The sequence below is a fragment of the Myodes glareolus genome, chromosome 8 (genome assembly GCF_982192425.1).
Source record: "Myodes glareolus chromosome 8, mMyoGla1.1, whole genome shotgun sequence".
Classification (NCBI taxonomy): Eukaryota; Metazoa; Chordata; class Mammalia; order Rodentia; family Cricetidae; genus Myodes; species Myodes glareolus.
Genome location: NC_142033.1, coordinates 21,970,651 through 21,985,579, shown reverse-complemented (window position 1 = coordinate 21,985,579; position 14,929 = coordinate 21,970,651). Strand labels below are relative to the sequence as shown.

General features: G+C 34.5%; 1 protein-coding gene across 2 annotated transcripts in view; it reads right to left on the bottom strand.

Moving 5' to 3' along the window:
• Positions 1 to 14,929, bottom strand: part of Uba6 (ubiquitin like modifier activating enzyme 6) — a 62,033-nt gene that overhangs the window by 28,716 nt on the left and 18,388 nt on the right. For both annotated transcript variants that reach the window (XM_048446291.3, XM_048446292.3), the window contains exons 8-15: positions 13,875 to 13,997; positions 13,421 to 13,544; positions 10,293 to 10,396; positions 8,737 to 8,799; positions 7,851 to 7,927; positions 7,242 to 7,308; positions 3,340 to 3,483; positions 2,053 to 2,120 (exon numbers count right to left, since the gene is read on the bottom strand). In XM_048446291.3, the coding sequence (XP_048302248.3) occupies positions 2,053 to 2,120; positions 3,340 to 3,483; positions 7,242 to 7,308; positions 7,851 to 7,927; positions 8,737 to 8,799; positions 10,293 to 10,396; positions 13,421 to 13,544; positions 13,875 to 13,997 (770 nt within the window). The remainder of the gene's footprint in view (positions 1 to 2,052; positions 2,121 to 3,339; positions 3,484 to 7,241; positions 7,309 to 7,850; positions 7,928 to 8,736; positions 8,800 to 10,292; positions 10,397 to 13,420; positions 13,545 to 13,874; positions 13,998 to 14,929) is intronic.

Genomic DNA, 14,929 nt, shown 5'->3' with positions numbered 1-14,929 from the left:
CTCCCAAATGCTGGGAATAAAGGTGTGCACCATCACCATGCCCAGCTAAAACTTATGTTTTTATTTAGTTTTGGCTTAGTTATTTTTAGTTGTGTTGAGACTGGATCTTGCTTATTATGTCCAGGTTTGTCCTGAACTATGTGCATGGTCACTACTGCTAGACGTACCAAATTTTTACAACCTCAATGCAAAGCTTTTTTGTTTTAATTAACATTTTTCCTTTATTTTACCTATTGACCAGTCTTCTCTTCTTCCTCTCCTCCTATTCCCCTCCTCCCCCATCCACCCATTCCTTCTCTGTCTCCATTCAGAAGGGGGCAGGCCCTCCCATGGGCAGATCAAGTTGCAGTAGGACTGAGCTCCTCCCACTTTATAAAGGCTGGGCAGGGAAATCCAGCATGGGAACAGGGTCCCAAAAGCCAATTAAGTACCAGAGACAGGTCCTGATCTCACTGCTAGGAGCCTTACCAAGAGATCAAGCTACATAAGTGTCACATACATACATACATGGAGAGGGCCTAGTTCGGAACAGAGCTATAGTAGTAAAAACAGCTTGGTATTGGCAAAAAAACACATGTGGATCGATGGAATCACAATGAAGACATTGATATAAATCTACATCCTATGAACACCTGATTTTTGACAATGAAGCCAAAAATATACAATGGAAAAAAGAAAGCATCTTCAACAAACAGTGCTAGCATAACTGGATGTCAACATGTAGAAGAAGGGAAATAGATACACATCTATCTCCATGCACAAAACTCAAATCCAAGTGGATCAAAGACCTCAACATAAGTCCAGTTACACTGAACCTGAGAGAACAAAGTGGGAAGAAGCCTTGAATGCATTGGCACAGGAGATCACTTTCTGAATAGAACAGCAGTACAACAGACACTGAGATAACAATTAATAAACGGGACCTCCTGGAACTGAGAAGATTCTGTACTGCTAAGGGCACTGGCAATAAGACAAAAAACGGTAGCCTACAGAATGGGAAAAGATCCTCACCAACCCTATATCCAACAGAGGGTTGGTCTCCAAAATATACAAAGAACTCAAAAAACTAGGCATCAAAATACCACATAATCGAATTAAAAAATGGCACACAGATCTAAACAGAGAAATGGCTAAAATACACTTAAAGAATTGTTTAATACCCTTAGTCATCAGGGAAATGCAAATCAAAACAACTCTGAGATATCATCTTACACCTGTTTTGTGATTTTTTTAGATAAAAAACATTGATTTTTCTCCTATAAAGACTGCATGTTACTTTCTTCTCCTTGGTATATTAACACTGCCATCACCACCACTACTGCATTTGAAGCACATTGTTAACTTCAAACAACCACAAAGCTTACTCTGAACATGAAAAACTCTGCTATCAATAGAGATAACATCTAAAGGCAGACAGAAGGATGAGTCACGCCCCGAAAAACACAGTGTGCATTGTCATCACTCTATACCCAACTATATGGAATTTAAATTTATCAATAGTTATTTGTATACTTTTCCATTTCTTAATTTTTGATATTTTACAAGTAACTAAAATATTAGGAAGTTAAACTGCAGATAAAGAGGAAAGAACTGCTAAGATCGTAATATTTAAAAAAGTTCTTAGCAGAATCTTAGCAGGCATTTGGAGTTACTAACTCATTTAAACTGAAGGCAAATCTCTGAGAGATGTGGTTTTCTGGCATAATAAAATCTCTAAAGTTTTAACCGATTTTGAAAAAGACTTATAGCCTCAAATGGAGAATGGTTTATATATTTAAAAAAATGACATTTATCAATCTTTTACACTAATATTATGACATCTGAATGTTAATTATTCTCAATGCATACAATCTCCTTATCATTATGGATCATGTATTAACAAATCATGACACTACTATAATATTTACCCACTAGGCAGGGAAGAAACAAGTCAAGAAGAAAAACATCAGGAGGAGTGACACCTAAGACAGACACATGTTTATGCAAAACTGCTGAGTCTCTTGCTTCTTAAAGAGATACTAAGAAAAAAATTAGACAGATTTTGAGCATTACCGTGGGAGGAACTCTTCACGACCAGGACTGCTTAGGGATTCGACAGTATCTGCTGCTTCAAGATACAACTGAGAAAGTAAAAAAAAAAAAAAAAAAAAAACTATGCATAAAACTTAAATCACTAAAAATAAATAAATAAATAATAAAAAATTCCTGCTTTTCTCTGATAGTTATTTAATCATGAGAAGAGATAACAAAATGGCAATTCACTTTAAAATATTAGAAAAATGTTTATAATATATATCCTTAAAAAAACCTGTGAAACCCGAAAGAACTGTTACAAAGTCTAATTCAATTCATATCACTCATCCATCCTAAGGGTAATTTGCTTTTTAATCTTCAGAGGAAGTTTTACCTCAAATTCTGTTTTTCATAACTACAGAAAACCTCTGGAAGTCCTTTTCAATTTTAATTACATTTGAACAAGCAATACGATTCGCTTGGGAAGAAAGTACCCACTCTGAACTTACTTTCCAACTGGATATATTTTATGTCATCTTTAACCATATACATAATTATAGAAGAAAAGATCCAGGAAGACAGTTTCAACATTTTTAGTACAAAAAAGAATTTACTTCAATAACAATTAAAAGAACTCAGCCTTACTCATATTATAAAAAACTCATTTTAAATTTAAACATAACCAAATGTTTATCTTTATAAAATAACTACATTAATAGCATAATTTATATTTCATATGATGTTAACTTCCACCAACTTGTTATCTATTTAAAATAATTTAGCAGAAAAATGGTACGTGTGGGTGCAATGTTAAAAACTCAAACAGAAAAGACCTGAAGAATGTGTATAAACTTTTCACCAATCAGTTTCCTTCTGGTAACAGATGGGAGTGTTTTTAGTGCTTGTGATGTTTTTTATCTTACATGGCTCTTATATTTATACCATTCATACATCCTCCATCTTTAGGCAATATCAAGAACGAAGATGGCAAAATTTCTACAGAACAAGTTCAAGAGCCCTGGGAGTCCCCAAAAGCTAAGTGAATGGTAATAAAGAAAAACTATAGCATGGAAAATTTATTATTTTTATTTTACGTGATAGAAAATACATCTGAGAGAACAACTGGTTTATATCCCAACAGACAAAATATATTTACCTGGTAGTTCTGACTAAACAATTAAGTTTTAGAATTTCAATTATGAAATTAAGTCACTTGCCTTTTCTTTTCTAATATATTTATACAACATTATAATTAACAATGCATTCATATTATGGATGGAAATACTCAACCTAAAATGTAAAGAAATAGGAAAGAACTGAACTAACCCATTGGCACAAAGGAGAAAACTTCCCTGTCACAGCTTTTAATACTTCTTGGCTGGCAACACCCCCCACTGCTGCAGCAAGAGGGGGTAAGCAGCCTTGAGCAGTCCACGAGAGCCAGTGCACAATGTCATGATTCACTTCAGGCTGAAACACAAACCACAGACCACAGCAATATGAACAGTATGCTCACGGTACCCGTGACTTCAATGACTAATTACCAATATTATTGGAATTTAACTTCAAACAAATACCCCCAAACGACTTTATTTCCTTCCTAAATAAAAATATTTTAATCTCATGATAAAAATACCAATTTTCATGTTGCCTTAAGAAGCTTTTTTATTTAAAAGCCTCTATTCACTCTATTTGCTTTTCTGACTGTAGTCTATTCTACCATTTAGAGTAAAATGATTATCTACAATTTATAGCTTTTGCTAAAAGAAGTCCTACAAAGCTAGCTACATAAAAAAAATTGGAATTTTAAGTTTATAAAACTAAAGAAAAAACTTTAACCCAAAAAAGTAAGAATAAGTAAAGAACAACAAACAACAACAACAATAAAAATGACAGAACAAAAACGTTTTCCAAAAAGGTTTTCTATTTTCTCTTTTTGGTGTGCGTGTGTGTATAACCTTTACACACACACACATAGCATCAGGTATACATCTAGAAACTAAAACTTTAGATTTGTGAGGAAACACTAAATTCTCATTTTGAGCACTGCAGAACAATAGGGCAGGGAAAATCCTCTTAGGAGGGTACCAAGATGTGACCTGTGCAGAAGGGACTTCTGTGGTTCTGAACTTGCTCCCTGGTACAATGGTTGAGAATCATCCTCAGAGAGGTCTTCTTCTTCTTCTTTTTTAAAATCAAGTTGGACTTTCTGTTGTTGTTTTGTTAATACACCTCTAAGCCCAAAGGTCTCCCCATCTACACTGGCTAGGCAAGCACCCTGAGAATCAGTATGATCCAGGTCTGTGTGATGGGAGGTCCACCTGCACTGCAGAAGGAAGTAGATGGCAAAGCTGGGAAGCTAGGCATGAAGGAATCCTCTGCAAGCATTTCACCAGCACTGAAGGCTTCCGCCTGACTGCTTTCTACCCGATCTCTGAGCCCCAGAGACACTGTAGAAACACACAGCCACTGTTTGGGCACTTCTCACGGCTGTGCTGCAGCAGGAGAGCACCTCTGACGTCAAACAGCATCTAACCAGAAAGTCCTAGCTTCAGCTGAGAGAAGCAGTGTGAGCACTGTGGCTCCAGCCTTGTGTACTGCTCAGTATGAGCACGCAGAGACAAGAATTCAGGAAGCAGTAGTCAGAGAAACACAGACGTGAGAAGGCCAGGTCAGGACCGAGCTGAAGACAGCTTGCCCCAGTCTAATCTCCTTGGAGTTCAGAGAGAAAACAACTTACTGTACTATTCTCTTGTCCCCCACATCAAGCACACTGCAAAATGATAAGCCTGAGGGAATAAAAAGCAGCAACTCCACCAACTAACTCTTCAGCAAGGAAGAAACACTTTCTGTTGCTTTGTTTTAATTCATTATCTACTACACCAATACCTTCTATTTTCCCATCATATCTTGCTTTCTATCTTTTTCTTTCTCTATCGTTTTATTTCTTATTTTTTAATACTTTTACATCTTAACTCATCCTAATTCCTAAAGTATTTCCTGTCTTCTATTAGGTGTGTAATTTATATTCTAATTGACTTGTTTTAAAAACTTTATGCGTCTGGTTCACTCTTGAATTGTTACTGGCATTACTATGGTCAGCTCTCCTTGAGCAGCAGTGAGGATTAAAAGTTCAAGAGAAGAATTCCCACAGACACCATCATACAAAGCCAGAAAAAGACATATTTTCTAACAGATGTTCAAGTCAAATGTATAAACACAGAAATATGAACAGCAAGACAACCCAATAATTGAAATCAAAGAAAATGAAGTGGTACTAGAAGTAACGCAGATCAGAGTTATAACACAGATGTTGTGGGATAATGCTCTCGTACATTGTGAAGATTTGTCACTCGTACTGGCCAAATAAAACGCTGATTGGCCAGTATCCAGGCAGGAATACACACACACACACACACACGTATGTATGTATGTATGTGTGTGTGTATGTATGTATGTATGTATGTACAGGTGGGGCAACCAGACTAGGAGAATTCTGGGATGAGGAAAGGCAGAGATGTAGTCACTAGCCAGATGCAAAGGAAGCAAGATGAGAATGCCTTACTAAGAAAAGGTATCAAGCAATGTGGCTAAACATAGATTAAGAATAATGGGTTAATTTATGTTGTAAGAACTAGTTAGTAATAAGCCTGTGCAATAGGTCATACAATTTATAATTAATAAAAGTCTCTGTGTGTTGTTTGGGACTGAAATGACTACAGGACCAGGACAGAAACTTCCATCTACACACATAAATGATGCAGACCAGAAATCAACACAGTAGAAATCAAAATAACGACACTAAGAGTTGATTCTGTGGAAGGATAAAAGGCAGACTTCCTGCCAAAATGACCAAAAGGAAGGAGAGGGAAGAAACTCAAACCACTGAAACTAGAGAAGAAAACAGTGTGTGACACAGATAAAACTGAAATGCAGGGGAATAGGAAATACCTACGAAAAATATACTGATAATTTAGGAAATCTAGAAAAAATAAATACATTTAGATATCTATGACTTATCAAAATAGAACCAACAGGATACAAAAGCAACTAAGTGGATGTACAATGAGCAGACAGATTGAAGCAGAAGTAAATGAGTGTCCCAACAAAACAAAGCCCAGGATCTGTTATACTGATGACTTCCACAGGATTTTTAAGGAAACTATAGCCTGCCAAATTATAAAACTTTTAGCAGAGCATAGAAGAACTTTGTGGCCTTGGTTAACATTCATGGTTGGGGATGTAGTTCAGTGGGAGGTGCCTGCCTTGCACGATAAAGTCCTGGGATTGAAGTTATAATTGCAAAATTCTAATGTTTTTAGAAATAAATGGGCATAAACTATTGGAAAAAGGATAAATAAGTAAAAGAGAATATTTATAGAATGTGTTTGAAAAAAAGACTCAAAAGCTAAAACTTATAGAAACTCTAATCGTTAAAAAAATAAAATAATTAAAAATGTACAATAGTCATATAAAAATATGCACAAATTCACTGTTATTTTAGTGAAATGCAGATCAAATCTAGGCAATACATTTTCAAATAGTAACGTTGTTATATTAAAAGGGAAATATAGAGTACTGAAGAGGTTGCTGCAACTGAAACTGAGCCAGATCTTGTGAGGAAGCAAAATTGTCTGTTTTTAAAACACATAGGGGTGGGCATAAGGTATACTCTTTTATTTTCAGCAACCAGGAGGTAAGGAGAGGTGAATCTTTCTGAATTTGAGGCGGGTCTACATACATATTGAGTTTTAGACCAGAGAGAGCTACAAAGTCTCAGAAAAGGGGCAATTTCTCATTTTAATCATCTTCTTTTACATGTATTACATGACTTTGCAATATCTTTCTAGGTATCTTAACAAGAGAAATGAAAATATTTGTCTATATAAAAATCTGTATGTATTTGCAGAAGAAACTTTTAGAACAAATTTTTATTTGTACTGACAGAACATAACCAACACTATTATAAAATTGAAATCAGCAAATAAGAGTTAAATTCCACAGTATTCTAAAAACTTTATGAAACCAAGTTATGTCATATGCACAACACCTTGTGAGTTAATCCAATTTTATAGATACACAAAGTAAAACAAATGAAGCAAAGAACTAGTTTACTGCCAGAGAATCAGCAGGCAGAACAGGGAGGTCTGAACGTAGGGAGATATTTATACACAGAACATTTATGCTATAAACAAAACTCAGTCAACCACAATTTTGTAAGTATTTACCCTCTCGTCCAGTGTCTCACTTATAGACATTGTTAGCTTCAACAGTTCATCTGAATCTTGCCGACATCTACAATTATAAAACAAAATACCTCAATTTCAATCTTCTGAATTGCCACCAAGGTCATATTCAAAACTAAGTCATAAGATACATACATATAAATAAGAAGGGGAAAATCTACTAGTATAAAATACAACATGTTTTAAGCTAACTTCAAAGTTACTCTCTTATGAATCTATTACTTCAAAACATGGTCCTCTAAGACAGCACATGAGATTTAGATTTAAGTCTATAAGGCAAGAAACCTTTTGTAATTCCTGACTTAGGCTAGAAAATATTACCACAGATTAACAGTTCAACATCAGCAGGCTTTGTTTAAAAGTTATAGATTTTAAAGTCTTCAAATATAAAAAGCTCCCATGCAGTATACCATTCTTACACACTGATTTTTCTACTCCTACCAACAAGTGACCCTCAATGATATGTTTACGCAGTTGGCATATTTACTAGTAATGTAATTACAAGAGGCTTAATTATATTTATTAAACTATACTTTCTGAGATATAGTTTTCATAAAAAAGAGAACAGTTACTTTAAACAAAAAGCATTACCTGATATTTGGCTTACGACTGTAGTTTTCCTGAAACTGGTCCAAGGCAAGCATAGCGGCATGGATCTGTAAAGGTGCCTATTTGAAACAGGAAAAATTTTCTAGCATTGTGCTATGGACTAGGGCAATTTTTTTCAAGTATTATTTACTTTCATCCTCACAATAAAAAGTATATGATGAATGCCATCAGAAAAGTCAAATAACTTGACTTCAAGAGTGTGAAGTACTTTAAGACATTTCCAAATGACTCGTGTTGACTAGGTGCTCACATGCAGCATTAGCTGAACAACAAAGGAAAACGTTCATACAGCCAGAAACCTTCAATCTCCACACTCAGGACGCAGGAAGAAAGCGGATCTCTTTAACCTAGTCAGCACAGTGAGTTTCAGGGCAGCTGTGGCTATGTAGAGACCCTGTCTAAAAAAACCAAAACTAAAACCATTCCAAAAAGCATTTATACATGAGCACCTAATCTTTTTATATTAAGGGTTTATAAATTTGCAAACTGTTCATTTCTTATTTACTTTTAAAAAATCAGATCGAGTGATATAAAATGTAATGTAACGTGTTTAAGGTTGTTTCTTCTTGTACCACATAAAACCCTGTGGCTACCCCAGGCCTGATGACCGAAGCTCAGGCTGTTCAGGTGCTGTGCTACCTCCTGACTGCCCACCTCCCACCGCCCTTGCACACAAAATGAATAAATGTCTAAAATAGAGCATGGCTAAGAAAATCTTGTATTAATGTCCTACCCACTACTAAATTGCTTTTTAATTATCAAAACTGTCAAGTTACTGAAGTACAACTTCATTTTATTTGAACATAATTTAATGATAGAAATTTAAAATCCCATCTACAACTCTACTACCTGCAAAGTAAATATTTACCTCAGGTTTGCTAAAATCTGCAATAAGGCACTTGGGATGTTTGATCTGCCTCTCCAGGGATTCCTAAGAGAAAAGAACAGTATTGTTTCACAGAAAATTGAGTGATTTATTTCACAAAATATGTCAGCACATTCACAGCAAAGCATCTTTCTCCAAGGCTGAACTGACACATTGTTCACTAATATCTTATTACTGCAGCAAAAACCAGCTGTTCTACATAGTGACTTCAGAAGAATTAGTGAAAATCTTTACAATCCCAATTTTTTTAAAAAACCTTTTCTATTGAGTCTTTGCGACTTTCACATCATGCACCCCAATTCTGTTTATCTCTAGGTTCCCCTATGGTCCCCCCATATCCTTCCCTTGTCCCTGCCAGCCACCCATGCAAAAGAAAACAAAACACAGTAAACAAACAAACAGAAGTACAAACAAAACAAAACAACAACAAAAATATCTCATTGCTTCTCCCTCTTTCCTGCCTCTCAAACACCTCTTCTTCTGTCCTGGTGGCCCTGGAGGCTTCAGTGTGCCCTATATTATATCTCTTTGTCCCATCAGTTTTACTGGCAAATGTTCATTGCAATGCGTCACCAGTCTGGTTTAAGGCTTTGTTCTAATGTAAAAGCTACCATGTATTCTGATATCATCAAGTAACTAAGACTAGTTATGCCTGGGAAGTCTTGGGTAGATATTCTGAGTTGCAATACTTATGGGTGTAAGGTAAGAATACACAGACAAAGAAAGGAAAAAAAATTGAAAGTAACAATTTGATGGACAAAATTATTTAATTAGGAATAGAGCAACAGAAATTATACAGAAGCAAACCTGACTAACTGCCCCTATTTTAATTGGCTTAACTTTGATTTGAGCAAAGTTTTGAAGAAAAACAAACAAAATCAAAGAGGTTGAAAACTTCAGAACGTGAAAAAGCTCCCTAAAGCCTTTAACATCACCACCATCAACAGCCTGGCAATTAAGACATGCTACATGTCACTGAGAGGCAGCATGCACGATGCTCTGTAGCTCTAAAAGACAAGAGTCTATACTCAAGTTAGCAGCTAATGATTTTCTTTCACTACAAATCATCAAGGGAATTATGCTACATTTCAAACATAATACAGATTAAAACTGTAATGACATGAATTAACAATTGAGAAATAAAGAATAACAATTTAAAAATACATTATCTTTTACTTAGGCAGTAAATAACTTCTATGATTAAACTCTTTCATTATTTAGGAAGGTATAGCTCCTTTCAGATATAATCACATACCTCAATCATATACTGAAGTTATTCTAGTTATAAAGTTGTATAAGCTTATGAATATCTGCCTAATTCTGCAGTATAAAGAACTATACATACTAAGGAAGTTTGTGAGTCACAGCCCTGTCTTTTTTTAATGTTATTTTTATAGTATCAGTGTGTCTCTAAGTTGTTTATATTTTCAAGTTGGTTATAAATTTTTAAAGAAGAACAATTTTTAAACTAATTTGAATTAAGTAAGCATTTTATTTTTTGTGTTGTTCTTTTTCTAAAACAAAAAAGAAATACTTACAAAGCAAAATGTTTTAGGAGTCTTCACTTGCACAGCTATGCCACCATGTAAATATGGATCCAGTTCTGTAGTATCACCAATGCTGAAGGAAAACGGTGACACCACTGGGGGAAAATAAACATTACACATAGGTATTTAAATTTTAAGATGTTTTATCACAAAGATATTATTCTCTATTTATAAAAGTAAGATTCTAAAACAGATCTTTCTTTTTTACAGGGTTGGTAAACTGTTAGGAGCCATACCAAGTACTTCTTCCAATTTGGGCTCTGGGACTTAAAACTATTTGAGGAAAACCAGAGAGTAAAGAAGTACGGGGTTCTTACTATAAAATATTAAAATATATTAAAAATCTCTAGATCATGCAAATAAAAATTTAATTGGTACATGAACATATAAAAGGAACAAACTGAGGACCTGAGAAATACATTCAAATACACAGAAACACAATAAAGTGGTAAATAAAGATAGAACCTTAAACCAGTGGAGGGAAATAGGATTATTTAATACATCTTTAAGAAAGCAGACCACTAGAGAAAATATCCCATATGGATAAGAATTTTAAATATTAAAAAGACGTCAACTTTAAAAATGTATATAAAAACACTGGAGAAAAATTACTTTTAAAACCAGGAGGAGGCTCTTTTTAAACACTCAAAATGTGGAAAGCCATAAAAAAAAATAAAAAACCAGACTGCATGAAAACAGAGCTTCCACAGCAGAGTCAAGAGACACTTATTAATGGTGTTCATTATCAGCACTAAGATAAACTTCAATGCCAAGTACTCCTACTTTGGCACTTATCTTTGGCTCTACTGAGCCGCTTTACTTTCATGCAGTTTCCTTTTTTTGTTTTTGAGACAGGGTCTCTGTAGCTTTGGTAACCTGTCCTGGAAGTAGCTCTCGTAGACCAGGCTGGCCTTGAACTCACAGAGATCCACCTGCCTCTGCCTCCCGAGTGCTGAGATTAAAGTGCACGACCACTGCCCGGCTGCAGTTTCCTTTTTTAAGAGTCCTGAGAGCTGTTAAGAAGATGGTCAGGGGCTCAGCAGGAAACTAGCAAAACATACGATTCACATTAAGGAGAAAGAAAACAGTGCCAACCAAAGCTCAAAATATTTAAACTCATTTATAATATGAAAATGCAAAAAGCTACAACACACAGGTACTCTCTGTGTGAGCAAACTCCCTCTGATACAGAACAAACCCATGATGGATGGAGAACCACTCAGGAACAGCCAAGGATGTGTGAAAACTTTACACTCTCAATCTACTTTGTTATTGGACCATTTAATAATCAAAAATTAACCTAAATAGTAAGTTCCTCTATACTCACCACATAAGTTTATAATACTTAAAAATATATGAGCAAGGAGTCAATAGTAATACATTAAATAAAAAAAGTCAGCAGACATCAAGCTTATTTGCTTTTTTAATTTTTTTGAGAAGGGAGGAAATCTAAGGTGTTCACCTAATCCTATTTTAATGAGTGTATATACATATTTACACCTATATATATATAGTATATACACATATACTGTTCTACAATAAACATGTATCACTTTTAGCAATTTAACATTTTTTGCATATAACAAAACTATCTTGAAGCAGTAAGTACCAAGTAACAAATGTTAAAATTTGAGCTTCTTAACAACAGCTCAATTAACAACTTTCACTCAAAAGTTAATTTTTTTGGTTAAAAAAAAAAGCGGGTTTTAAAGTAAAAAACTTTGCCTGGCAGTGGCGATGCACATCTTTAATCCCAAAACTCAGAGAGTCAGATCTCTGTGTGTTAGAGGATAGCCAGGGCTACACAAACAAAAAACCCCCACAAAACAAAATAAATAAAAAAATAAAAACTTCATTCTTTGATATCAGGTAACTTTTTCCTATATCCGCAGTTCCAAGAATCTGATCTTATCATCACAATGCAACACCACATGATCACCAATGTAAGCAAATATGAACCTAAATTATCAAGCTTCCCTAACAGATACAAACTCATCATGTTCTGAACCAGCATTTAATACAGATGTACTCAAACATCAAATTGAAAAGCTTGCTATCAGCAGAGTGAGCAGAGAGCCCATAGAGGAGAAAAAGGATCTGACAGCTTATTTCACAACTGGCTAATACTGAGAATAAATAATTTCAACCAGACAAAACAAAACAAAAAATATATAAAACTGTTACTCAATAAATGGGTCAATGAGCTCAACAGTTTTCAAGAAAAAAAAATCAAAAATACGGTAATATATATTTTTAAACGTGTTCAACATTTTTAGTCATCAAGGAATTACGAATTAAAACAGAGTCACAAAACAAACAAACTAAAAGCGAAAGAAATGATGATAAACGCTGGTGAGGATGTGGAGAAAGAGGACCCTTACTAAAGGGCCATTATTTCAACTGCTGCAATCACTCATAACCGTATTTATCAAATTCCCTAAAGATACAACTGAGTCATCTTCCTTCAAATATATAAACACGACACAAGGTTAAGTTGCACGTTGTCTAGCACTGTCTTTATGTCTTAAATACAACTATAGGTAAAACACAAATGATGGAGATTGATACCGATATAAATTAATTATCTCAAGTGGGCCAAATAAAATGTCTGGCCATCTTTCCATTTAAACATGAACATTCTCTAAGTTCTGCTCTTAGTATCTTCTCTTTCCTTTGAGCAATAATCTCTAAGTCCTCCAAAAGGAAAAAGACAAGGAAAGAAAAAAGGATTCCAAACTTGCTGGCTTATAAAACCACTTTTATTCAAGCCACGGACACAGCACACTTTTGACAATCATTTCCACTGACCAAACCGTACAAGACTTTAGATACTCCTAAAGTAGGTGGCTCAAGTAGGAATCTTTGCTCACCTAGCATTTTTCATAACTGTCTTTTTAAATATGTAGGTATTTAAATTTTCAACTTGTATAGTCTCATAGTGTATTTCTTTACTTTCTTCCTTTTAATAATACCTCTGTTTAGCATATCTTCCCTCATAAAATGATTTGAGGCTAAAAGATATGACTCATGTCCAAGGTGATGTGCTCCAAACACTGAGTAAAGTATGATTATAAATATGCTAAATAACTAAAAGGGAATTAATAACACACATTACTTACCAGTTATCTGTTGTACAGATCCATTTAAACCTGTCATTCCATTAATTTCTCGAAATGTTAGGAACTGTCCCGTCTCAAGCTTGTGAGGATGATTTTCAAGGCACGTGACAATGCCTGGATTAGCCTAAAAATCAGAGTACCATTGACAACCAAGTTTGTCTATTTTATTACTATTTGCAAGTTTTTAAGAATAATGGTCTAGGGGCTGGAGAGATGGCTCAGAGGTTAAGAGCATTGCCTGCTCTTCCAAAGGTCCTGAGTTCAATTCCCAGCAACCACATGGTGGCTCACAACCATCTGTAATGGGATCTGGTGCCCTCTTCTGGTCTGCAGACATACACACAGACAGAATATTGTATACATAATAAATAAAAAAAGAATAATGGTCTATAAATATTAAAATTTAGCAGTCTATACCTAACAATTTTATTAAAATCAATTACTATAATCATACTTGCGTTATGTTTGAAATGAAAATTTCCTTTGGTTCTTCTCCTGTTGTATCTGAAACTTCAAATTCCTCACCAAAATCACAAAACAATCTGGACCAAATTCCATGTACATCTGCACTAATAAACTGAAAAGAGAAAAATAAATTTGCTTATGTAAATAGGAAAAAACTAACTCAATTATATCATGACATTTCATGATAACTTCATTTATAATGAAGTATATTCTCTGAAATGTAAAAATAACCATGTATAGAATGAGTCATCTATAGATCAGCCTGGGAATCAAGATATGTGGTATTTGGTGAGTGGTTACCTGAGAAAAGGCCCATCATTGTATCTCCATTGCTTACTCCAGGTTATTTCAGAAACAAAAAAATCTGGCTTGGTCATAAATTTCAAGTTCCAATACATAGAAAACAGTTATCTTGGTTTAATGGTCTATAATAAAATCTCATTATTTTACAGAAACAGAAATGAGCATACACTTAACCAAAAGCATTAGTTAGTGGAAATAAGTAGTTAATGTTAAGGTACAGAGGTCAAAGTGCAAACCAAACCATTAAGGATATTTTGAGGTTCTTTAACACAATTACAACTGCTTTATGAAAAGTAATTTTTATAATAACAGCACTGTCTCCATCTCAAAAATCTTTATTTCTTTGTGCTTAAAGCTCTTACTACAGCTGTTACAAAGTTATTCAGCTCTAAAAAAATGCAGTCACAAAATCTGTATGATAATGGAAAGACTTAAAATATTTAATATTAAGAAAGGTCACATATTCTCATAAGAAAAATCACATATATTATGTAGCCAATAATATATGCTAATATGTAAATAAAAGTGCCAGTGGGACAATGTAACACACAGAAAAGAGAACATGAAAAGTATAAATATTGGAGGATGAGGGAGGACTGAAAGAAGTCAATGGACAAAGTTATGAAAGAGATAAAGCTAATTGTTCCCATTCTAATCATCATGGATATTTGTTCTTGGTGGTAGATAACACATTCTACAGCCAAAGTGTAAAAGCCAGCATGGAGGTCTCCAGCTGTAGAG